The sequence below is a fragment of the Pleurodeles waltl genome, chromosome 7 (assembly GCF_031143425.1).
Source record: "Pleurodeles waltl isolate 20211129_DDA chromosome 7, aPleWal1.hap1.20221129, whole genome shotgun sequence".
Lineage (NCBI taxonomy): Eukaryota > Metazoa > Chordata > Amphibia > Caudata > Salamandridae > Pleurodeles > Pleurodeles waltl.
In genome coordinates, this window is record NC_090446.1 from 1,321,974,281 (window position 1) to 1,321,998,161 (window position 23,881).

General features: G+C 44.2%; 1 protein-coding gene across 2 annotated transcripts in view; it reads left to right on the forward strand.

Annotated features, from left to right (window-relative positions):
- The window catches only part of LOC138246246 (axin-related protein-like), a 30,180-nt gene extending 12,996 nt beyond the window's left edge, over positions 1-17,184 (forward strand). For both annotated transcript variants that reach the window (XM_069200661.1, XM_069200660.1), the window contains exons 3-12: positions 48-688; positions 6,137-6,259; positions 7,153-7,249; positions 8,544-8,684; positions 9,395-9,684; positions 10,476-10,670; positions 10,925-11,098; positions 11,922-12,011; positions 12,641-12,805; positions 13,284-17,184. In XM_069200661.1, the coding sequence (XP_069056762.1) occupies positions 48-688; positions 6,137-6,259; positions 7,153-7,249; positions 8,544-8,684; positions 9,395-9,684; positions 10,476-10,670; positions 10,925-11,098; positions 11,922-12,011; positions 12,641-12,805; positions 13,284-13,410 (2,043 nt within the window). In that variant the 3' untranslated portion in view covers positions 13,411-17,184. The remainder of the gene's footprint in view (positions 1-47; positions 689-6,136; positions 6,260-7,152; positions 7,250-8,543; positions 8,685-9,394; positions 9,685-10,475; positions 10,671-10,924; positions 11,099-11,921; positions 12,012-12,640; positions 12,806-13,283) is intronic.
- The last annotated feature ends 6,697 nt before the right edge of the window (positions 17,185-23,881 follow it).

A 23,881-nucleotide genomic window follows, 5' to 3' on the forward strand; every position in this document is an offset into this window, starting at 1 on the left:
CACAGCCATGCATTGCACCTTATTAACAAGTGCACTTTCTTTCTCAGGTGGAAAAACCTGCTCCACATACAACCCGCTATGACCTTCAAGGAGGAATGAAAGGGGGATGTCTTCGGGAGGCAGAAGGATGTGTTGCGGTGGACTCCCGTCTTTCCCGATGGGGGCGTTCCCTCCATATGTTGCTGGAGGACCAGGATGGAGCCACCCTCTTTCGAATGTACCTGGAAGGAGAGGGCCAAGGTGACTTGCTCAGCTTTTGGTTTGCCTGCAATGGTTTCCGTTGCATGGACCCATCGGAGCCGAAAACCTCCCGAACTGCAAAAGCCATCTATCGCTGGTATGTGCAAAATAGCCAAGCGGTGGCTGGGCGCCTGAAGACCACTACACGAGCACAAGTCAAGGAAGGAGTGCGTAGCCAGCAGCTAGATCCATGCCTGTTTGACCAGGCACAGCAGGAAATCCAAAGGGTCATGGAAGTGGAGGCCTACCCTTCGTTTATGCGATCGGACATCTGCCGGGAATATGCCCGAGCCGCTGAAGATAGCCCAACGCCTGAAAGCCCAGCACCTGGGTCATGTCTTCCAACGCTGGCTGAAGAAGATGAATTTGGAAGCCCTTCCCATGGAGGAGCTGCAAGGATTGGGAAACTGAGTCGTGCCTTTACCCGGATTCCACCCAAAAATCAAAGGTAAGGAGCTGCCACTTATACCATTACTGCTGTTTCTCAAACCTGGTTTCTTTAGTAAATGAGATTGATTTCAATTGTTTTGCGACCTTTAATGAGATAATTTTGCTTGTTTTTTTTGTGCTTTGTAAATCTGGTTTACCACTGGTTAGGGACTTGAGTCAGATTATTCTTATGTCCTTTTGAAGCTGGCTTTTGACTGGTGCCTTCTAGAATTTGACCTTCCACTGATTGGAATCATTCAGGAAGTAGGCCAAGCTCCAGCAATAACATTTTGTTTCCTGGGTATTAATTCATTCTTGTGCATTTAGTCTGTACATACGCTGATTGCTCGTGACACTGGATGAAATGTAAATGCATGCCTTAGTTTTACCAATACACCAACCGTCAATGTGAGCCTGAAATAAAGTGCTGCGTTATTTTGTATATTACACATTAGAAGCGAGTAGATGATAAGGGATGCAGCTGTGTAATGATAACTGGAGCGGATCATGGCATGTTGCCAGCACTCATAAATGTTGTCTATTTTTGTGATTTTTCAGTGTTGTTAGAGCCTCTGCCATTTTTCTTTCATAGTGATTTTTGCGTACTACAAACATGGCCAACATTTATAATCATAAAAGAAGGATATTTTGAAACATAATTCTTGGGATTTGTCCTCCCCATTCACTTAAATTAGAGTGAATGTCATTTTATGCAGGAAAAAGCTTAAAAGTTAATAGAAAACAGAAGGCGCCAGCCTAATGTGGCCTTGAAGGCCCGCCTCCTGACGTGCACGCGCAGGCGACCGAGTGGCTTTGACGTCAGTGCGTCACTCTATGCAGCCAGCGCACGGCTATGGCTTCAGCAGTGCCATACGTGGTTTAATTATCTGCCTAAATCTAAAAAAATAAATAAAAAAAAAATAGGAAAAGAAGCCGGGAATTGGGAGCAGGGCACATTGCAAAAAGCCCTTTGCTTTACAGTGTGTGTTATTTCTATTTCACTGGGCTCGTTCCATAGAGATGAAAGGGGCCGCGCAGGGAAGCAGCACTGTAAAATGGAGTTATAAACCTTTGGTAATCGGTCACGCAGCCAAATAAAACAATAAACGTTATTTGACAGGTTAGGGTTGAGCACACCGGCGGCACTTTCATGGCTCTCGGTCAAGGCCAGGTCACCGTGGGCATGAGTCCAAGCTGAGCAGTCCTTTTCGTGAGTACCGTATAACCAAAACCTCTCCCACAATGCGCGGCAATACCCGGCATATCTTAGTTGGGAAAAGATCATCTTACTTTGAAGGGGCACACAGACAGTGTGACATTAACTTTTTTTATCTTAAAGTAAAAAAACAAAATCTAGGGACGTCGTTATAATGCACAGAATCTAATGTCGAGTGTTTTCCCATTGAAAACAATTCTCCTACAGATTTTTGGCTGAGAGGATGTATCTCAACACTAGAAAGGTTTGTAACGTCTACAAAAGCATGCGTTTCCAAATACATTCACGTACCAGAACATTGGACACAATATACTTTGCCTGGAATTTTAGCCAGTGGCAGTATATCAGATAATGGCATCACATGCAATTGCACTGAACTTAAATCACAGAAAATGACATTAATGGTTTCAGATCCAGACAAGACAACGAAGAATTAATGAGAAACATAATCTCACAGACACACATGTATACCGGCAAACGTCCATGTGCAGTCAGAAACTCTAGTATCTAAAACGAGGCTTGTGCAACTGTTCTGCCCTGTTTAAACAATAGCGTCATAACGCTGGCCGTGCCAAGTAGCTGAATCGGAGCATTTTGGGTGGGGGTAGTGGCTGTAAAACTCGACTTCAAAGTAAATCTATCTTGTAAAGAGATCCCCCTCACGTTAGCCTTTTACTGTGTTCTGCTCAACTTCTTAGCGGAGCTAAAACTAGGCCGCAGGGGGTGCTGCACCCAGGCCTCCCAACCAGGTCGGAATTGCCTGTGGTTGGAATTTTAAAGTTACGGTTTTCAGCATCCCCGCTCGGATAACTGACCCAACGCCAGGTGTCTTTCCTCCAGGAAAGCTTGCACAAGACCCACTTTTGCGCAGCGGAGTGGTGACCAGGTGTTTGAAAATCTAAGCTGATGGGTGGCAATGTTGGTGGTCATGTGATATGTTTCTAAGCGATAACACTGCGGGCAGTTATATCCTTCTTCAGCGAGCATGTGTTTGCTTAGCCACAACCCTTGCCTTGATTCTGGAGTTAAATAGCTTTGGCTTTGTCGTTGGGGCGAAAGTATATTTGTCTCCACTCGCGTGGTCTGTGGTTGGACATGGATTTCCAACAATTTACAGGGCTCGCCATTGACTTTCGAAGCCTTTAACTACCATGAAAAACACTATCCTGGAGCGAGCAAGCTCTAAGATGTTGCACATCATGTAAAAGTTATGTGTAACTTTTTTGTGTTTATTCAGGCACAGTCGGTACACTGCTGGCTAATACTTACTGTAAATAAACAACCACTCGGAGCTTTTATAGCCAAGAGCTGTTTTAGCATTAATACGTTTGGGTAGGGTCGGTATTCTTAAAAGTAACAAAGGGCAGGCGTTACTTGCTCCGTTGTCACCCTTGTTAACATATTTTCTAGTTCCAAAGCTATAAAGGAGTCCTCTAACTAGATTTGTTTCGCCCAAACCTGGTGAGAACCTGCAACCGTAGCGTTGCTCTCACTTCTCTTCGAGGCACACAAGCTCAACATACTGCCAGCCGAAACTGGCATGGATTGAAAGCAGATCACGAACTGCGAGTTTCTCTGATCTGTAATCCAAAATCCCCGTTAGGCGCAAAATGTCTTTCTTTTTATTGGACTGCGTTTCTCGTCTCCAGGTTCCACTTGGATACGGATTCCTCACGACCCACCGCCTTTTGCAGAGCAAGGGGGGGGTCAAAGGTTAGCTCCGCTCACATCCCCTCTTCCTTCGTCCCCCAACCCTACACAACAGTCCTTTGATGTGAAAGAAAGCCGCCTGTGCTGGCGAGATCAACACCCCCCTCCCCGTGCACAAAGACTTCTGACTTTTCTCCCCACTCTACCACCGCCAACAATGCGAGCCGTTTCAAAGACACCTTATCTCTTAATCACAGTTTCTTCAGGAAGGACTCCTTTTTTCACATTTCTTGAAAGGCTTATGCTGGATTACAGCGCGAGATGCCTTTCTTCATCAAGAGAAGCGCAGCGACTCAAAGTCTAGTCTGTCGCCCCAACGCCCCTTATTCATATTTGTTTTCCTTCTGGGACCCCTACTTTGCCGGTTTGCGGATTAGAGCACGCCAAACCGAGGCTGGTTTTATCTTTCCGCAATCTCCACACCAGGGAGGAGCTAGGCTTGCTTTTCATGGCTGGCGTGCTTCTCTCTTCTGCCGACCAAGGTTTCCATGTTTTGGGTGGGACTTGGGTCTGGCTAACTGAATACAGACTCAGGACTGGCCCATGAGGAATGGGTCAGCCTTTGACCCACTAGTAGGGCCCGAGTCGATTTAGTCACGGGCATGGCTCTGTCCTTCCTCCTGGGTCACATGTTTGGCAGAAGCTAAAACCTGTTGGCCATATGTCATTAGAAGACAGTAACATACATACACCAGTGGTTTTACCATGTGCCTAGTACCGCCTGGAATAAAGCGTGGGAGGTTTCTGAGACACATTACACAATAACAAGACCGAGAAAGTTTATGTGTCTTTGTGAAGAGAGGACCGACATTAAAGCAGGGAAGTCACATTACTAAACCACATAGCTTTGGATGTTACCATGGTAATTTATTCAGAATCGAGATGGATTGACTAAAGCCTAGACAGACACTCATTCACCCCTGTATTAGGAGGACACTCCAGTGATGAGAAGCCCATTCCACTACTGATTGTGCAGTTGCGCCATCTTGGATGCTTATGTTTCCAACCGTTTTTACAACATCACCATATCACATGCCCACCTTCATCCCCAAACCAGAAAACAGATTATTAGGTCAGCCGTTTTCTTCTCACTCAGCTGCAGAATACCGCAAACTCTGTTCAGTGGTTGCGAGTCTGATCTTTGGTTCATTGTGGTCTTTGGTTGCTCAAGGTGAATATATTATTTCTGAAGCGCACAGCTGTGGCTTCTTATTTGACGTTGCCCCCAGATGCTGCCCAGGCATCCGAACAAAGATACAAACGCTGAGTATGTTTCTTTGTAAAGGCTCACTCAGGAAACCAAAGACCCTTCCCGTCACGCCTCTGTCTAAACCATCAAACTGCGTGACACTTTAAAATCAGCTTGTGGCAGAAGTGAGCAAGGAAATCGGAAGTGATGTCATCTGCAGATTAGACCAACCCGTCATCCGGAAGTGGTTTGTAAAGCTAACATTCAACCTTCAGCTCCCATGCCACCACCAAACCATCTAGTTCTAGCTGATTGGATAACATAGAATGTATAGCCCGTAGTGTTGATTGGTGACCGGACTACAAGCAGACCACCTGATATGCTGCAAGCCCCCAGTGCGCTAAAGACCTGACAGCTGACCTGTTGGAAAAGCTCCATATTTATTTAGAGGCCTGTTTCAGTCTGAGCTAGAGCAGACAATGGGTGGCAGACCACAGCCCCTCATAAATATAATTCCACCATGCCATAGTATGGAGTGGAGGTGAAACAAGAACCCACAGCAACATACCACTGTTTGTTGGACCAAAATGTAATAGCACTTGTCATAATTTGCTTTTCTATCCTCTGAACTGATATACATTGTCAATAGTGATCTATGAGCTGGACTGTCTTCTATCTCAAGGAAAAGCTGTTTACCACTCTTCACAAAACCAAAGCAGCTCGCAATCTAGTGGTGAATTCCCCAAAATGTAATTTGCTCTTTATTATTTTAACTCTTCTCGCAGTCCATTAGGGCCATATGTACAACACTTTTTCCCATAGACACAGAATGGGTAAAAACCTTTGCTGCATCTGGCCCTTTATCTCTGAAGTTCAGGTGCTTGAGAGCCGTTGCATCCTTGATTACTTAGGGGTCTGTCTGAAAAAGGCCAAAGCATCTGTAGTTTGGTCTCATGAGGGTTCCGGTCCCAGGGCCATGACGTTTGGCCACAGTGGTAGCTCTGTTGTAGCGGTGTTAGTTTGCCTTTGGTGCTATGCATTCTTCCCACATCTGGTAAATGGGTCGGAACTATGCTGGTCTTTGTGAAACTTGAAAATCGTTAAGAATTTTTCTGACAGCAGATTCAATTTATTGTCAATAGACAGAGGCTGTATTCTCTTGATCTGTTTTTATTTTGTTGTTGTCCCGGGGGTATTGATGTGCGTGCAACTACAGTAAAACTAATTGATTATTCCTCCGGGAATCAGGAAGAAGGCTCTTGTTCAGTGTTGCTGCTCAAACGTGCTTGTTTTGCAAATCCAGTCCTGCCAGGATCTCATTTTAAGGATTCCCTACCTTCTATTCCTTGCAGGTGCTTCGCTCGGAGAACAGAACCCCCGTTTCAGTATTATGCACCAGCAGCCAGCATCAACGACAGCGAGATCTCAAGCGATGCCCTCACGGAGGACAGCATGTCCTTAACGGATGGGAGTGTGTAAGTACAGATCCTCTGAAAGCAGGAGATAGGTCCATCAACTTCCAATTCCACCTCCACCCATCGCCATGTCCGATTTAGTTTCATCACTGGACAAAATAAGTATTCCACTCCACCATCACCTGTGACACTCCATTCGCTCACATACCTTACCAGAAGATTCATCTTTACCATCTACTTCCAGTCAATAATGCCAAAAGTCCCATGTGTGCATGTATTTATGCTAAAAGATCCTATAAACCACCTGTTAGAAGAATATCCCCTCCAACCTCCCTTCCCGCTAGTAGTATCCTTACTCCTTGTCCCAGGCACTGATAAAGAAGAGCTGTAACGCCACCTTCTCCATTTAGGACCTGCAAAGAGGATTAGCATATGCACCCTTTCAGGCATATGGTCAGGATGTTCATCCTCCCTGGCACCCATTAGTAAGGGTAGCATCTGCATTTCTACCTGCCCTGCCCTAGAAAAAAGTCTTTAACCTGAATGGTATCTCCTGCCTTAACCTTAACAACAGTCAGATATGAACACTGGTTGCATCTCCCATAACCACATCACATGGCCTATGGTGAAGGATGCTTGTAACTTCCAGAGAGCGTAGGGTTACTTGGCAAAGTCTTCCCTTGCCACCCTTATACGTATTGCTTTACTTATAGCATCAAAGCTTTCCCTCCAGCTTGTTCTTTTTGTTCATTAACATCACTTAAGTTCCTCCCGCCCTACATTCGTCACCCCCTGGTTTATAGATGGTAATCCATGCATATGGAGATCTCTAGGCTTGTGGTGCCCTTAGAATCTGTTGCTGCATTGTATGATGTCACTCTGGTCCTTGTCACTTTCTGGTGGGAAATGTCTTGCATGGAAGAGTAATAAATGCAAATCTGGTTCTCTTGCAGAGATGGAGTGCCGCCTTACCGTAGCAAAAAGCAGCAACAGCGAGAAATTCACCGGAGCATCAGTTCCAATGGGCAGTCTTCACTCCCATTTGTGCCTGTAAGTTCAATCGTGTGGATTAGCTAAACTTGAACAGACAAACTCATTAAGAAAACATTTTCTTAAAAATTGGAGACAATTCACCAAAGAAGGGGGAATCCGAGTTTCTTGGAGGCTGGACTTGTGTGCAGTTAGTCAGATATCCTAGTTTCAGACTGAGTCTTCATATCTGAGGCAAAGCCAAAATCTAAACCTCTGTATTGACTGATTTCCAATGTTACCTTTTGTGCAGTTGAGTCACTGACATGCTGCTCAATAATGTTAATGGCAGCGGTGATGAACTAGGGAGTCTTTATTGAAGGATGTCCAGTATAGGTCCGTGAGATGACCTTTGCTCCCAAAAGCCCTACTTAGACACCCGAGGCTTGATATGTGGTCTTTGCCTCCAAACCCAGTTTCTTGTCACTTGTACCTCACTCATGGGGAATTGGGGCGGGGGTGGGTTGAATTGAACTAGAGTACAAGATCAGTAATTGTATCAGAGCTGTGAATGTATGTGGTGATTTTTAGATTTTGCTGCTGCGCTGACCCCGTTATGTAGTGCACCATTTTCCAACCTGTTATTATTTACAAAGTCCAACCATATCCTATTATTTTTTTGTTTGGGTCTTGGAGAGGTGTGCAAGCATAGTTGCTAGAATATCCAGTGTGAGGAGTGCTGCAGCACCCCCAAAGTAACCGCACTGGAGTTCAGAAGATGAATGAGCAATACAGATGTCGTTACATTTTGTTTTTATATTGTTACAGAGATAAATGTCAAGCAATGTATTCTGACAAATGTCTATTTTTATTAATATGGAGGCTATATTTTTTTTCAAGTGAGAACTGTGTGACAGTCTTTCTGTGGTACATAAAATTTGAAATGAAAGGCTGTATGTAGTATGTCAGTATTTTCTTCTAAGGCACAACAACTTTTTAAATACCTGTAAATGAACTGTATGCATATTTCTAATTATTCTAGCACATTTTTGGTACTTCTGAAGTGTGATTGAAACAAATATTCTGATAAATCAATATACTTTACTTGGTGATGTGCAAATTATACATTTTTGCTGAAACCCAATTTCCATACATTATACGCGATATGTTATTAGTAAAACTGCATGTTTAATGCAGATTTTGTTTCCATTTCCCAGTCTGAAAATGGAAACCAGTGTTCCAGCACCAGTGTATGCACGCCAACCTGTGAACGTTAGGCAGACACTACTTTAATATTTAAGTCAGATTGTGTGCCCATTGTCCACCTTCTTACAAGGACACTCTGAATTAACACATTTTTTTCAACTTTCCTCAGAGGACCAAGCGTCCAACCGCAGAAATGCTGCCGGCTAACCCCGAGGAGTTTGCAGCCAAGCTGACTGCAGCCTTGGAGCGGGTGAAGAAGCAAAGGGAGGCAGAGGAGAGACTGGAGGAGAGGTTACAAAGGTTAAAAGAGGTGAGTGGGATGGTTGGGGAAAGGGATGCGAGAGATCCATGGCGCCTTTATAGAAGTCGAAAAAGGAGGAGGCCACCAAGGGGGGGGGGTGGGCCTGGGAGATTGGAGGAATTTCATAGGGACAGTGTACTGCATAGGAATTATTCTAGGGCAGCAGGGGAAAATTCAAAGAAGGTAAAGAAATTAAAGCCACAAAATTGATTTAAAAAGGGAGCTGTAAGGGGAAGGAGATGAAATGTGGGAGGGATTATCAGGAGTTCTAAGAATGACTATGAGAGCCACGTAAGAGAAAAAGAGGATTGTGGGCAAACACTTCTTAAACAGTGTGAATGCGAAAGGGGAGAGGGGTAATCGCAGGGAAAGCCGGCAGGTAGACTGGATTTGTAGTTAAAGAGGCGATAAAGCCCAAGTGAGAGAAGGGCGAGGTTAGAAGTCTTTCCAGGACGAGGCACCAAAAAATGAGAAAGCTCTGCAGCTGGGAGTCCTGGCATGCGGCGCTGGCAGCAGCACCGGTTGACATGTCGCAGCCTGTTGGGAGAGAGGCGGCTGCTGGGATCGCAATGCGTAGGGAGGAGAGGCCTCCTAAGCAGTGTGGTCACGTGGCTTGAGTAGACGGTCAGTGGGGGCCAGGGCTGATCCATATACTGGCAAATAAGCGCGAAGGCCCTGGATGTGATTCAGCCACTAACCAGCCTTTGTCGAACCAATAGGAGGAAGAAAAAGATGAATATGAGGTGCCAGTCACCAAACCGGAAGTGCTGCCTACCGCCTCCTGCGAGGATGACCCGCAGTCCATTCTCGACGACCACCTGTCGCGGGTACTGAAGACGCCGGCCACCCTGTCACCGCGCTCCCAATCCCCCCTCAACCAGAGGAGGGTCAAAGGGCAAGGGGCTCACCTCAGGTTGCCTGGCTCATCAGCCTGCCATTTTCGGACAAAGGCGCCTCAGGGATCAGAAACTGGAACCATCTCAACCATGGATAGCCGGATCTCTGGCGGGTAAGTTTTAGCAGTGCACAACGCACATTCTAACAATATTAACTTCATTTACAGTTGTACAAAGCAAAAAAGCAGCGTGTGTGTGTGTGTGTAATGCTCTCCGAAAATGGAACGTGTAATATCAGTGCAGGAAGTGTTTAGTTTAGAAATATACCTTATAAGTTTAAATGCGTGCTCCTTAAATGCCCATGCAACTTGTATATAGGTTTGCGCTCTTGCAAGGCCAACTCATTATTTCAGCTTTCATGTGGCTCGTGAGATTGGGTACCAATGTGTAGGAGTAAACAGGAAATCTGCTGTTTTATACCGCTCCAACCTGCAAAAACAGAAGTATCCAGGTACTGCTTTTATCACTGTTTCATCACGAAAGATGCCCAAACATACTCCGTTTCAAAGCGCAATATGTTTGTGGAAGTTCTCTTTGGGGTGGGTATAGCTTTGGGATGGCATAATTTTTTAGGTCCTCAAAACTATAAGAAAACTTTTTTTTTTTTGTGTGTGTGCAAATGTCTTCATGTTCTTTCTACAACTAAATGAATGCAGAAAATATTCATGTAGAGCGATAGCTCAATTACTTAATTCCCTCGGTGCATACACCTGTATGTAACTGCAGGATCACAGAACCAATCCCTTCAGCGGTTGCATTCTACCGAGGTTAAGCGCAGAGGAGTTTAGTATAACCTAGAATGAGATTTCAGCGCTTGATGACTGTGTGCCCTATGAACCCACCTAAGAACTCTGTGGATACGAAAAGCGGCAAGGTCACCTAAATTCGTTTTGCTTTGTTTCAGCTCACTGGGTAGTAAAGGAGGCCGAAAGACGGAGACCTCTGCCCTTCCACAGAGGCCGGAAGAGCCTGTGGCATCCACGGGGGTGACGACACCCCTCTCTGTGGAGCAGGAAATGGGTCGCAATCACAGTGTCTGGCAGTGGGTGCTGGAGAGTGCCAAGATAGTGAAGAAACACCAGCGGGAACCGACAGCAAGGTGAGTAGAGCATGGAGTCTAAATAGATGTTTTTTATACCGGGAGGAAAGATGGAGACCACAAAGTAGGGAAGACAAAGAGTTTGAGCACTGCTAAATGACTTTGCTATTCTAATACTCTTAAACCTTTTTAAAATGGAATTTCATTCAGCTTAAAATTGCATACAGTGAATGGTATGAACCACAGTAGCAGTGAAGTTTGTGGTCCTTTCTGTGCAGTCCATAATGTCAAGGAGTTTCATATTTCCTTTTCAGCCACTGCCCAGATGTAAAGAAAGCGTCTCACCGCTCTGCCTCCCAGCCTGCCCACCTCTTCCTGCAGGACACCTCCATGCCCCCTCTCAATGCACCCAACACCCTTGACCAGCTGGAAGAGGCCCGGCGCCGACTAGTGGAGGAGAAAAAGGCACCGAAGATGCAGAAACCCAGGTGCGGAGATAGAGGGTCCTCTTGGTGTCAAGGCAGTGCGAACCTGAGGGTCTATTACGTTTCATGGCCAGGACGGGGGAAAACACCGATTGTAACCATATTTGCATTCAAGTGTTCAGAAAGATGAACTAGAATGTAAATATCTTCCTCCTTTTGAGGTGTGGCTCACATCCCTGATTTTTAAAAATGCCACAAGAGCACAGCTTACAGAACATTGCGTAGGTGATGCAACGGTGTGGTTTTTGAGGCACTGTTAAGAAAACAAAAAACATGAGCAAAGGACATGGGTGGTGCAAGAGTGTAATGTTGATGCCAAGGTGGTACAAGTGAAGAGACGATGATGTTATGTGGGTTTGGCAGCCCAGGGGAAGACGTTAGGCATAGTATAGTATAGTAAATGAGCTTTTAAATTTAGTGCATTGGCATTGAAATCACGTGAGTTTTGTCACGTCTGATAGTCATAACGTTTGAAGGGAGTGGTCTATTTTGATGCGCCTGGTGTACGTCTGTTAGCATTTGCTGCTGTGCCACCAAAGTTCACACCGTATGCATTCGTACGCAGAATACGTGTTTGGGCATGGAGGGGCCCACCCAGTTCTGTGCACCCACTGGGCCAGCAGCGTGATACCACCTTTAGTGCAGGAGTAAGCACGTGAAGCCCCTTTAGCTGTAACAGACAACACATTGCCTGGTGCGCAGGGACAATTTAGAAGACGGGCTGTACCCGAATGATTTCGCACGGGTTTTTAGAAGTATCATTACTTTAAATGGTGGAATGTTTTGTGTAAGTTTGCATTAATTAATCTCTTTGCAACCATTTCAGGTGTGTGCAGCCCACTTTAACGAGAGAGCGGCCAAAGGCACAGGACAGCCTTCCATCACCTGGCATTTCTACAGCCAAGATTCCCGAAGAGTAAGTATACCTTAATAAATCCACATGGCACAACGTTGTATGACACCACACAGTTGGCGAAGCTTCCAAAAGTAACCATCCTAACGGGAGCAGAGGGTAACCATTCACTAGAGCTTAAGAAAATACATGGCCAGCCTCTTAAAGCTTGCAACGGAACACGTAATGAACAGCTGCATAAGAGGTTATGTCAGCCACTGTACAGTATGAAAAAGGAACACATACGCTGTCAAAAGATCACTTAATTTCCAGTCTTTAGGTATAGGTGAAACACAAAGTGTGCCTAGATTCTGAACGGGCTGTTGGACCCTAGAAAAGTGCCAGACAAATGCCTCTAACATAACATTGTTTTGTATTATGTATATGGTTGGCCTTGTGAACTTATTCATAAATCCATTCCCTATTATTGGGCTTAGAGGCAACTCGATTTACTTTTTTATCATTGGACTATTTCTTTCTACCATTTATTCGCATCTGGCCTATAATATCTTAAACTAACTCTTAGGAACCATCTCACTTATTTTACACTTACATAGGCAAATAGCAATGGGTGTTGATATCCAGATTAAGAAACTGTGAGGAGTATTTTGTTGACTTCCATTTTAACCATTTGCTCCTCTTATCCATTGCAGGCACAAACTGGTGAAGAAGGTGAGCACAGAAAGCCATCTTCAGGGAGGGCTTGCCATCGTTTACTACTTCTGCGGCGAGAGAATACCTTATATGATTCGAACAAAGGAGCCAACCCTCACTCTCCGGGAGTTCAAGGAGCTACTCAGCAAGAAAGGCGTCTACAAGTGAGTAGGGCAACTGGAGAAGAGATCTCATTATATACATTTTTTTATAATCACAATGATTGGGATGGAAAAGGAAGGAAGTGGGGACAGAAAATAGGTTGAATATGATCCTCTTTACAGGGTGACTGAAAGAAGCTTAATTAACCATATAATAGCACCCTTCTTTCATTCAGAATCTAATGCATTTAAGGGTTGGATAATTTGAACTGGAGAAATCCAGGATTCCCTTTCCAGGTTTTCCCCATGTAGTGGTTGGTCATCCACAGACTTAACAAGTCGTTCTTATGGTAAACATCCCCATCAGGCTGGGCAGTCAACTGGTGGGAAATTGTAGTGCAGCCCACCAAGTTGGGGGACATTTTATACTAACCTTTCCTCAAGTTGCACCCATTCCACCCTGAACTATTCTACTTTTGTGTCTACTGTGCAAGTCTAGAATATACTCTTTCAGTAATTGCTGTATTTTTTTTCTGAGCAGATATTATTTCAAGAAAGAAAGCCAGGAGTTTGAGTGCAACGCTGTTTTCCAGGAGATTTCAGAGGAAGATGCAGTCCTGCCCCTCTTTGAGGAGAAAATAATTTGCAAAGTGGAAAGAGTAGGCTGATGCCCTGGACGAATGGACAAAATGGAGAAAGGCTGTGCCCCATGCAAGGGGGATGTCTTAGCTGCTATATCCAACTCCGTTGGTAACTCTAAGGACGGTAACACGTGGACTTCCAGTGCCCATGGACAGAGGGCGTTTTACTGCCAAGTGAAGAACATTTCTAGAAGGCAACATGGTTGTCTCGCCAAGCACTTGTGTTTTTTTGCAGCAAAAAATCTTAGTTCTCAGGGTTGGAAGGGACCATGTGTAGGACAGGCCGAGCTGTCGGGTGTACTTGGAAGTTGATCAGTTTAAAGGAACCAGAAAGTGGAGCTCAAAGAGGGATCAAGAACTGGAAACCATTCCAGGATTGTCTGTACACGGATGCAGATTCATCTTGCTCTTCATTTGTTGCTATCTTACAGCATATGTGGTGTCGTTCTTCCTATTGATTGATGCTGTATGAGAACAGGAGGGTATTTTGGAATGAGTAGATTTCAAAGAAGAGAGAACAAAGCATGAAGGCTTAAAGCTTTGTGTGGAGTGGATAACATTTGTTGGCGAGAAGCAGAGAGAAGCCATGGCTACCCAGAAGTGTGTTTTTTTTTTTTTTTTTTTTAAATCCTTCAACATCTTGATCTTCTCACTCAATATGTGGTGTGTCACAGCTAACAATCGACATATCCACATCCATTCATTTTACATGGGCATTCAAGTTGAACATGTCTTTTTCCACTATTGACTGTAAGTCTCGTAGCCTAGTAATGACCAGACAGTGTCCCCTGAATTGCACACGATTGTATTTGAATTTCGCTTCGAATGGCCAATGGGAATCTTTTTCCTAAAAAAAATTACGTGTTTGTGTAAATTGCCAGACCTAGAATGGGACACTGGTAGTGGTCTAATAGTTTGCATCTCTAGTTGCAGCATAAAAAGCATAAATGCTTGAAAATCTTATTCCATTTATGCTACAAGGTGCAGGACATTGCTCTAGACATTTTCTGCTAACCAGCATCTGCTGACCATAGTTCCAAGCGTCTCTTTTCTCTTTAACTAATGCGTGTTCAGAATGTACCGCAAAGCCACATTCCAGATGGCGTTCACACTGTTAGTTGTGTTGTGCTCACCCACCAACAGTATCCGGGTGTCTTGATTTCAAGAAACAGAGGAGCAAACACGCTGCACCTAGAAATATGGGATCGCTGTAAATCCCTGGGGTTTGCCCTTTGGAACCTCCATCACTCTTTTTACTCAGGGGCATCATCTCAAAGTGCTATTAAAATGCTGCTATCCAGTCCCACTGTCAGGAATTCTTGAATCCTGGTAGAAATCGCAGTGCCTCTTATAATACTTTAAAGCTATGTCTACCTAGCTGCCATATGGGCAGGAGTTACTGAGCCTGCCCCTTTATTAAAGTTACAGTATTGGGAACCCAAAAGCAGTGTTTTAAATCTATAGCAGAAGTTAACTTCCTAACCCGATCCTCATTCAGGACCACATCATAGCTTAATAATGAGGTGAGCTTGACGGGAGAGGGCACAGACTTCACTTTCTGAAATTGATCATTGAGAATTTATTACCGTAGCCTCAGTTATTCCTTTCCACTAAAATAATTTATAACAATCGAAAATTTGAGAAGTCCATTAACTCAGCACTTAACTTCTTCTTCTCAACATCTTCCTTCACTATTCGTACATGGTAAACCCCCTCCTTGATGCTTCTTCCTCTGACTTGATTTTAAAATCCATGCAGTACCACAGAGGCCTATCAAATGAGCCCAATTGTGAGAAGAATAAACACTGCACACATAATCCAAATCATGACATAAGGTAGCCTTATTAGCTCATTGTGTGAAACGCCATGAATGTGATGAGAAAGATGAGGTTGCTCCGTCAACACAGTATGACTGAATAACGAGGTACATTCATCGCTCTAGATTTCCAGAGAGTGGTAGGGAGCACAGTGCTCCTGAGAGGCCCACAGGACTAAAGCAAGGTCACACACAGCAGAACTAATGACCAGCTTAAGTCTTAGAGAAGGTCAGTTAATGTCTAGATATTCCATTGCATTGCTGAGGGGTGGAGGGACATTAAAGTGAACGGTACAGGCAGACTAGACGGCCAGTAGAACCATTCCAGCCCCCTTATCGCATCATGCTGTGTGTGGTGCTTACAGTGTGTTCCACTGTGGTGCTATTATTCTACTTGTATAGATCCCCAAAGAAAGCAAGTCCCCTTCTGTGGCAAGCTGGTGCAGGTGGTAAGAGTGGATCTCCGTTAACCTGTGACTGGTCTTCCATATTACTTACATGTCATGAAACACGCCGTCTGACTTCTATCGCAGCCTGCTCTCACGTGAACCAGTTTGCATTTATGATTGTCATTCAGTCCATCTCACTGGACTGAAGCCCACTCGTTGCGATTTTCACTGGCCTTTAGACTGGTAACCCAATCATTTGGTGAGAGCAGTGCTGTACATCTTGTTGCCGCAAGATTAATGCCTTCATTCTATTATTTGTGGACGTCAGTTTTTTCTCTGGCTAATAACTGTTGGATTGGAGTGCTGGTGATAAAGCATATTATGCACCCGTAAATGGTGTAACGGGATCCTCCTTAGAGACCTCATGGGCAATCACCTATACCAAAACACAAGTGCTGTTACTCATACTTTAGAGAGATGAGCCTAAATGATCACGGTACTGGACATTCGAGTATAAAAGTATAAATTCGGACTGACAAATATTGCTGAGTAGATCCCTGGGTCTAAATCCTGTTTCTGCAACTGGGATCCGAGAGTGTTTGTGTGGCCAGCTGCAACTGGCCGTGCAAGGCATTACATCTCAAAATCTCTCAAGCCCACCCCTTTTTGTCAGTGTCACCCAGAAGATAAACTCCTCTCAAATGTACAGTCCCAAGACCAAAAAACGTTCCAGCACAGCAGTGGCATTCAGTGGTTTGCACATAGTTTCAAGCTGAACATCACTTCCCTATACAGACTGTGCCACTTCTACAATTGCCACACTTCCCCTAACATGAAAGGGCTGTCATTGAACCATTAAAGATAGTGTGGGGGAAGGGAATTGCGGGAATCCCAATCTGTGGGGCAGGAGGGTAAAGCATGTTTTTTTTAGTGTTTTGCTGTATTCATAAGAGTCCAGTATGAGACTGAAGTGCCTTCTCCTATGATTATTTATAAGTGGATGTCCTGTTGCAGAACTTTACAAGCTAAAATGTTTGAGGAGCGAAAACATTCACTCTACCTGTTGTGTGAAAATGCATAAAAGGCTGTTTTTTTTCTCCGGATTCATTGGAAACGGTCCAACACGGGACACCTCGCCAGTTCTGGATCCGTTATCTTTGGAACCTCTAGCAGCATACATTTTTTGGTGTGCACAGTTTGTGTGTAAAATTTCAATGTCCGGAATTTTTCCGTGTGCATTTGTTATTCATTAACATGTCTAAAGAACTGAACATGCAAAGTCCCAATATAGGAAATGTGACCATGCGCTTGCCTGTCAGACATGTACCAGAAAAAAAAAGTGAATTCAACTGTTCGATATGTTTCTTTGTCTGTTTACTGTGTTCACCCCTTGGTCGAAAATAGGTCTCTGCGTAATTCAGATACATGATTCTCTTCTCACACATTCATTTACGTTTTATAATAATATGGCTTTTTTAATATAAGAGATCTCATTTTATATATTTCAGAGCGCTAATTATGTTGTATGAAAATTAAGAAAACCTTTGTTATTCTTATTGTAAATCGCCATAGAAATAAATTTATATTTTTGTATTACATATTTTCTACTTTCTTCTTTTATTTCCCCCCCTTGGGCTAATTTTGCCTTCTCTGGTATTTAAGTCTCTTTGTAAAAGAACGTGATGATCACACTGAAAATTCTGTCATGAAGCAGAAGAGAGTGGCAAGAAAACGCTATGTCGCTAAATGCCTCACCTCTCGTTTGCAGTATATGCATGTGTGGCAGTCTTCTTGTTCGATGACACACCCATATCCCTGAACTCTCCAGACAAATGTTTTTCTGGCGAGAAGCTATAGTAGATATAGAGTAGTGACTGTGTAAGCTAATCACTTCAGCAGATAGATTGTGGTGGAATAGACTGTATGGACACACCATTATCCCTAATGCACACATTCTTGACCACACATTGCCCTCAAAGCACCATTCTATCACGAGGAAAGAAACACAATAACTAAAATGCTTACTCGCCAATGCAAGATCCATGAACAAAAACTGCTTCAGCATTTTAGCTCTACTCCCTGAAACCGCACCCACACCTCCTCTTCATTAGCTGAATTGTCTCAATAAAGACTACACCTACGCACCACAAAGCCACCCTACCTGAATTTGTCATATTTGGCCGGTGGGGCACACCGCAGTGGCAAGCAACCCCACAGTAAGTTGCAGTGACCACTACATCATCATCTTGAGGATCACCACTTTTGCAGCATGAATCTTTTCTGGATTCACATGCTGTGCATTATTTTGCCTTCTAGTGGTTGGGTTCAGAATTCTCCACTATCTTGTAGTTCTTCTGTTTTTGATTTTGTGTTTGTTAATGGGCATCAATGGTGCCTCCATTTGGTGTCCCCTGTGACATTGTCCTGCTTCCTCTGGAAGCTGTTACCTTTGGTCACTATCTTCAGATTCTGTTTTTATGCCGTTGGGTCTGGAAGCCTGCTGAAGGATCTCCAACACAGAGACGAAGTTTGGGAAGAAAATTTCAAGAAATTCCAGAAAAGTTCACCGGAATCGTTACCTCACTGATGGAGAACTTCAGGAGGAAGATTAGGAGAAGAGAGTTAAATTTCAGAAGAATTAATGAGAATGCCCTTTCAGGGGGCTCCCTGGAGGGCCTATATGGAGAAGACAACTTTCCAGTTATGCCACACGAGCCACCACAAGCTCTCACAGAAAGTCAAGCACCCTTAAGCAAGGAGTGGATACCGACCCCTCAAGGCCCTCACAACCTGACGATATAGGCATGTACAACCAAATGATCAAATATGCAGCAGACAAGTATGGGTTGGAACTGTAAGAAGAGAAACTCCAGTATGTTTTCTTCTGGAAATCTTAATGCCAATGCAAACAAGGAACCAGTTTCTTCCCATGCTCTCTAGCGTTCTGGACCAGAGAAGGGAAGCCTTTCAGGAGCCTGCCTCTTGTCAAGCAGTAACCCCAAGGGCAGAGAAGAAATTTAAGCACCTGTTGAAGGACCCAGCTTATGTTAAAGGATCAGTCCCTGCAGGTTCCATCATCACGTCAACTGCAAGGAAAAGGGCCAATGTGCCATCAATAATGGGCTCTTCCCCTGAAAAAAAACAAAGCAGACGAATGGAGCTCATGGGGAGAAAATTTGAGCGAAGTGCAGCAAAGCAGTGGTGCATCACTAACTCTAATACTCTGCTGAATCGTCACAGCACTGGGAGGAAATTGAGCTGATAAAATACCTCCCAGATGAAAGAGAGTGGCATACCTAGTGGACAATGGCAAAAACATCGCCAACACATGCTTAAAGTCAACATTGGATGCTGCCAATACAATCCAATTGTCAGATGATGATGGGAGTAACCCCCAGGAGGCACTCATGGCTAAGAATCTCAGGATTCAAACCGGGGTCACAGACCAGTATATTCAAGAGCCCATTCAACGGGTTAACAACTATTTGGAAGCATGGTGGAGGAGAAGCTGAACCTATTAAAAAAAGGCAATGAAACTGCAAAATCGATGGGAGGTCTGCAGCTTCGTGGAGGAGTGCCCAGAGGAACAGCATCTTCATGCAGGCCCACAGGAAGTGGAAGCTTCCAAGCAGGAACTCCACACCAAGGCTTACAGGGAACCAGCCAGACAACTTAATCCCAACAAGGTTGGCAATTCCATCAACAAGGCAGACCGCATCTTTGAGGAAGAGGCAGAAGGAGTCAGCCCCACAAGTGAGGATCTGCTCCCACAAACATGCAACTCTGCAAAGACAACAGACCCCTCACAGGCAACATCAGGGGAGGCAACACCAAACCGCATCTATTCCTAAACAACACCTGTAGCAGGCAGACTAAAAAAAGGCAGACTAAATATTTTCCTTCTGGAGTGGAGGAAGATACTTCAGGCAAATGGATACTAATCTTAATCTAATTTGGATGTTGCATAGAAATTCTAAAATTCCTACCAGCAAACGGGCCAAAGAAAATATTTATTCCAAAGAAAAAACATGTCTCCTCAAGGAGGTAGAACAGTTAATGGAAAAGAATGCAATAGAAAGAGTCCCAAAACAATAGGTAAACAAAGTAAACTAGTCAATCTAGTTCCTTATTCCCAAAGTAGATGGCACACTACAACCAATATTTGACCAAAGGTTCACAAAAATGTTCATAAAGACTGAAAAATTCTAAATGAGAACACTGCTAGAGGTAATAAATAGCTTGGCTACAAATAGGGGATTACATGGTAACTATAGACTTAAAGGACGCATACTTGTATATCATGCATATGTTTAACATGTTCATAGTTCACTGCAAAGTTTCTCTATAAATTGTTTGATTAGATGCTCAAGAGTCGACTCTGTTTTTGTTTTATCTATCACTATAGTAAGTATTATCATAACTATTTACCCTACAAGCATTTCATTATTGAAATATTGAGAAAAGATAAAATAATATTATAAAAGTACACAAATAAATTAACTTGAAATACTGCAACGCTTGAAAGTCTGTTTATATTGTATTGTAGTAGTATTTATATAGCGCTTTCTACCCCTGACGAGGTGTCAAAGCGCTTTTCGGCGATTAGTGCGCTACTCCGAAACCCAAGAGGAATTAGTGGTGCATTAGTATAGGGAAATATGAGTACAGTTTTAGTATATTTATGAGTTAATTTGGGCAGATGATATGTGAGTTTGTTAGTTCGATTGACGAGAGTAATGGAGGGACAGAGGAGGGAAGAATCTAGAAGTGTTAATTGGGACTTAATAGTAATAGGATGAGGCTTGGGATGAGTAAAAGAGATGGAAGAGGGAAAAGTCTGTGTGAAAGGGTTAGGGAGATCATAGTAGCTGGAGGGGTTTTGAATGAGTCAAAGGTAAGATAAATGAGGGTGAATTTATTAAGGTTGTTTGGGAGATCATGGTAGTACACTGAGGTTTGGGTGAGCTAGATGTGGAAGAGGAGGGAAGAACTTAGGCAGGGTTATTTTGGAGATGAAAGTAGTAGAATGGGTTTGGGATGAGTCAGAGTGGGGATGGAGGATAGATTGATAGAAATATGACATATGGTAATGGGTAGACAAAGTAATGTTCACGAGAGCACATTTATATTCTGATTTTTATTTATAATTATATATATATATTTTTATTCATTTTTATTTTATTTATTATTTTTCTTACTTTAATTTACTTATTTATAATTAGAATTTTATTTATAGGTTTTATTTTATTTATCTTATATTGTTTCTCTAGAACAGTAGGACTAGTGTAATAAATACATAGCTATGTAAGTACATAGTAAGGGAACATATGTTTAAGGGATATAATAATGGGTATAATATGAGAAGAAAAGTAGTATTGTATAAACACAGACTTTCAAGATTTGTAATATTTGAATTTAAATGATAGGTGTAGTTTTCTAACATTTATTTATCTTTCCTCAATTTTTGAATAATAAAACATTTGATCAGTGTGATATAAAAACGAGAGCAGGGTTCCTAAGTATCTAATATAACAATTTGTTCGATGGCATCTGTCGCTGTAGATACGCATGTTTTGCATAGCTCGCCATCTGGTGTTGGGCCGGAGTGTTACAAGTTGTTTTTCTTCGAAGAAGTCTTTCGAGTCACGGGACCGAGTGACTCCTCCTTTTGTCTCCATTGCGCATGGGCGTCGACTCCATCTTCGATTGTTTTTTTTCCGCCATCGGGTTCGGACGTGTTCCTGTCGCTCCGAGTTTCGGAACGGAAAGATAGCTAATTTCGGAAGATTTTCATCGGTATTGTTGCGTTCGGGATCGGCGTAGTTAGATTCAACACCGCGTCTAAGATCGAAGAGCTCCGGTACCCTTCGGGGTAATTTTTTCGATCCCCCGTCGGGGCCTGGTCGGCCCGACCGCGTGCAGAAGAACGTCGATGGAACGGACCCCGTTCCGTTTCTGTCCCAAATGCCACAATAAATACCCCTATACAGACCAACACTTGGTCTGCAACCTGTGCCTGTCACCTGAGCACAGTGAAGACACCTGCGAGGCCTGTCGTGCGTTCCGGTCCCGAAAAACACTCCGAGACCGTCGAGCCAGAAGACTTCAGATGGCGTCCGCGCCGACAGCCCACCGGGAGTTCGAGGAACAAGAAGAGGAGGGAACCTATTCGATCCAAGAATCGGACTCTGAAGGATTCGACGATACACAAACCGTGAGTAAGACGTCGAAAACCACTCAGAAGAAGATTTACAAGGCCCAGGGGACGCCACTGCCACCAGGCCATGGCTCGACCCATAAATTCGGTAACCGACCGTCGGCACCGAAAAAGGCCCAAACAGTGCCGAGATCGTCCGACTCCGGTCGAGACACCGGCACGCAGCCTTCTCGGGACCGAGAAAGTGCTGGAGACAAGCATCGACACCGAGATACCGGTGTAGACACGGCTCGACGCCGAGACAGCGGCACCGAAGAAGATCGACGCCGAGAGGTTTCGGCCCCGAAAAAGAAAAAAGTCACCTCCGAGCCGAAAAAAGATGCAGACAGGGTTTCGGTGCCAAAACAAACTGCAACCGACCCAGTTTCAGGCTCTTATACAGAAGAGCACTCGCTAACCTCCCAAATGCAAAAGCATAGGTTTGAGGAAGAGCTACACTCAACTGATGTAGACCATACGCAAAAGCGTATTTTCATACAGCAGGGGACAGGAAAAATAAGCACCCTTCCCCCTATTAGAAGAAAGAGAAGATTGGAGTTCCAAACTGAACAAACACCACAAACAAAAGTGGTGAAAAAAGTTACCCCACCACCCTCTCCTCCACCTGTGATTAACGTCTCACCAGCACAAACTCCATCACATTCCCCAGCATACACCACCATGAGCCAGGGTGACCAAGATCAAGACGCATGGGACTTATACGACGCCCCAGTGTCAGATAACAGCCCGGAGGCATACCCTACGAAGCCATCTCCACCAGAGGACAGCACTGCGTATTCTCAAGTGGTGGCTAGAGCAGCACAATTTCACAATGTAAGCCTCCACTCAGAACAGGTCGAGGATGACTTTTTATTCAACACACTCTCCTCCACCCACAGCTCCTACCAAAGCCTGCCTATGCTCCCTGGTATGCTCCGGCACGCAAAAGAAATCTTTAAGGAGCCGGTCAAAAGTAGGGCAATCACATCAAGAGTGGAAAAAAAGTATAAGGCGCCAACTACAGACCCGGCTTTCATCACTACACAGCTGCCACCAGACTCTGTCGTTGTAGGAGCAGCTAGGAAAAGGGCCAACTCCCACACATCAGGAGATGCACCACCCCCAGATAAAGAAAGCCGCAAGTTCGATGCAGCTGGTAAGAGAGTCGCAGCACAAGCTGCAAACCAGTTGCGCATCGCTAACTCCCAGGCACTACTTGCGCGCTATGACAGAGCCCATTGGGATGAGATGCAACATCTCATTGACCATCTGCCCAAGGACCTACAAAATAGGGCAAAACAAGTGGTTGAGGAGGGACAGACAATTTCCAACAACCAAATCCGCTCCTCCATGGACGCTGCAGATACAGCTGCACGGACAATTAATACATCTGTAACTATCAGAAGGCATGCATGGCTCCGAACGTCTGGATTTAAACCAGAGATTCAGCAAGCAGTTCTCAATATGCCTTTTAACGAAAAAGAACTGTTCGGTCCAGAAGTGGACACAGCGATTGAGAAATTCAAAAAAGACACGGACACTGCTAAAGCCATGGGCGCACTCTACTCCCCGCAGAGCAGAGGGAATTACAGCACATTCCGTAAAACACCCTTTAGAGGGGGATTTCGGGGTCAGAGCACACAAGCCAGCACCTCAGAGGCAACACCGTCCAGTTACCAGGGACAGTACAGAGGAGGTTTTCGGGGACAATATAGAGGAGGGCAATTCCCTAGGAATAGAGGAACATTTCAAAGCCCCAAAACCCCTACTACTAAGCAGTGACTCACATGTCACTCACCCCCTCCACACAACACCAGTGGGGGGAAGAATAAGTCATTATTACAAAGCATGGGAGAAAATCACTACAGACACTTGGGTTCTAGCAATTATCCAACATGGTTATTGCATAGAATTTCTACAATTCCCTCCAAACATACCACCAAAAGCACAAAATTTGACAAAACATCATTCCAATCTCCTGGAGATAGAAGTGCAGGCACTATTGCAAAAGAATGCAATCGAATTAGTGCCAAACACACAAATAAACACAGGAGTTTACTCACTGTACTTTCTGATACCAAAGAAGGACAAAACGCT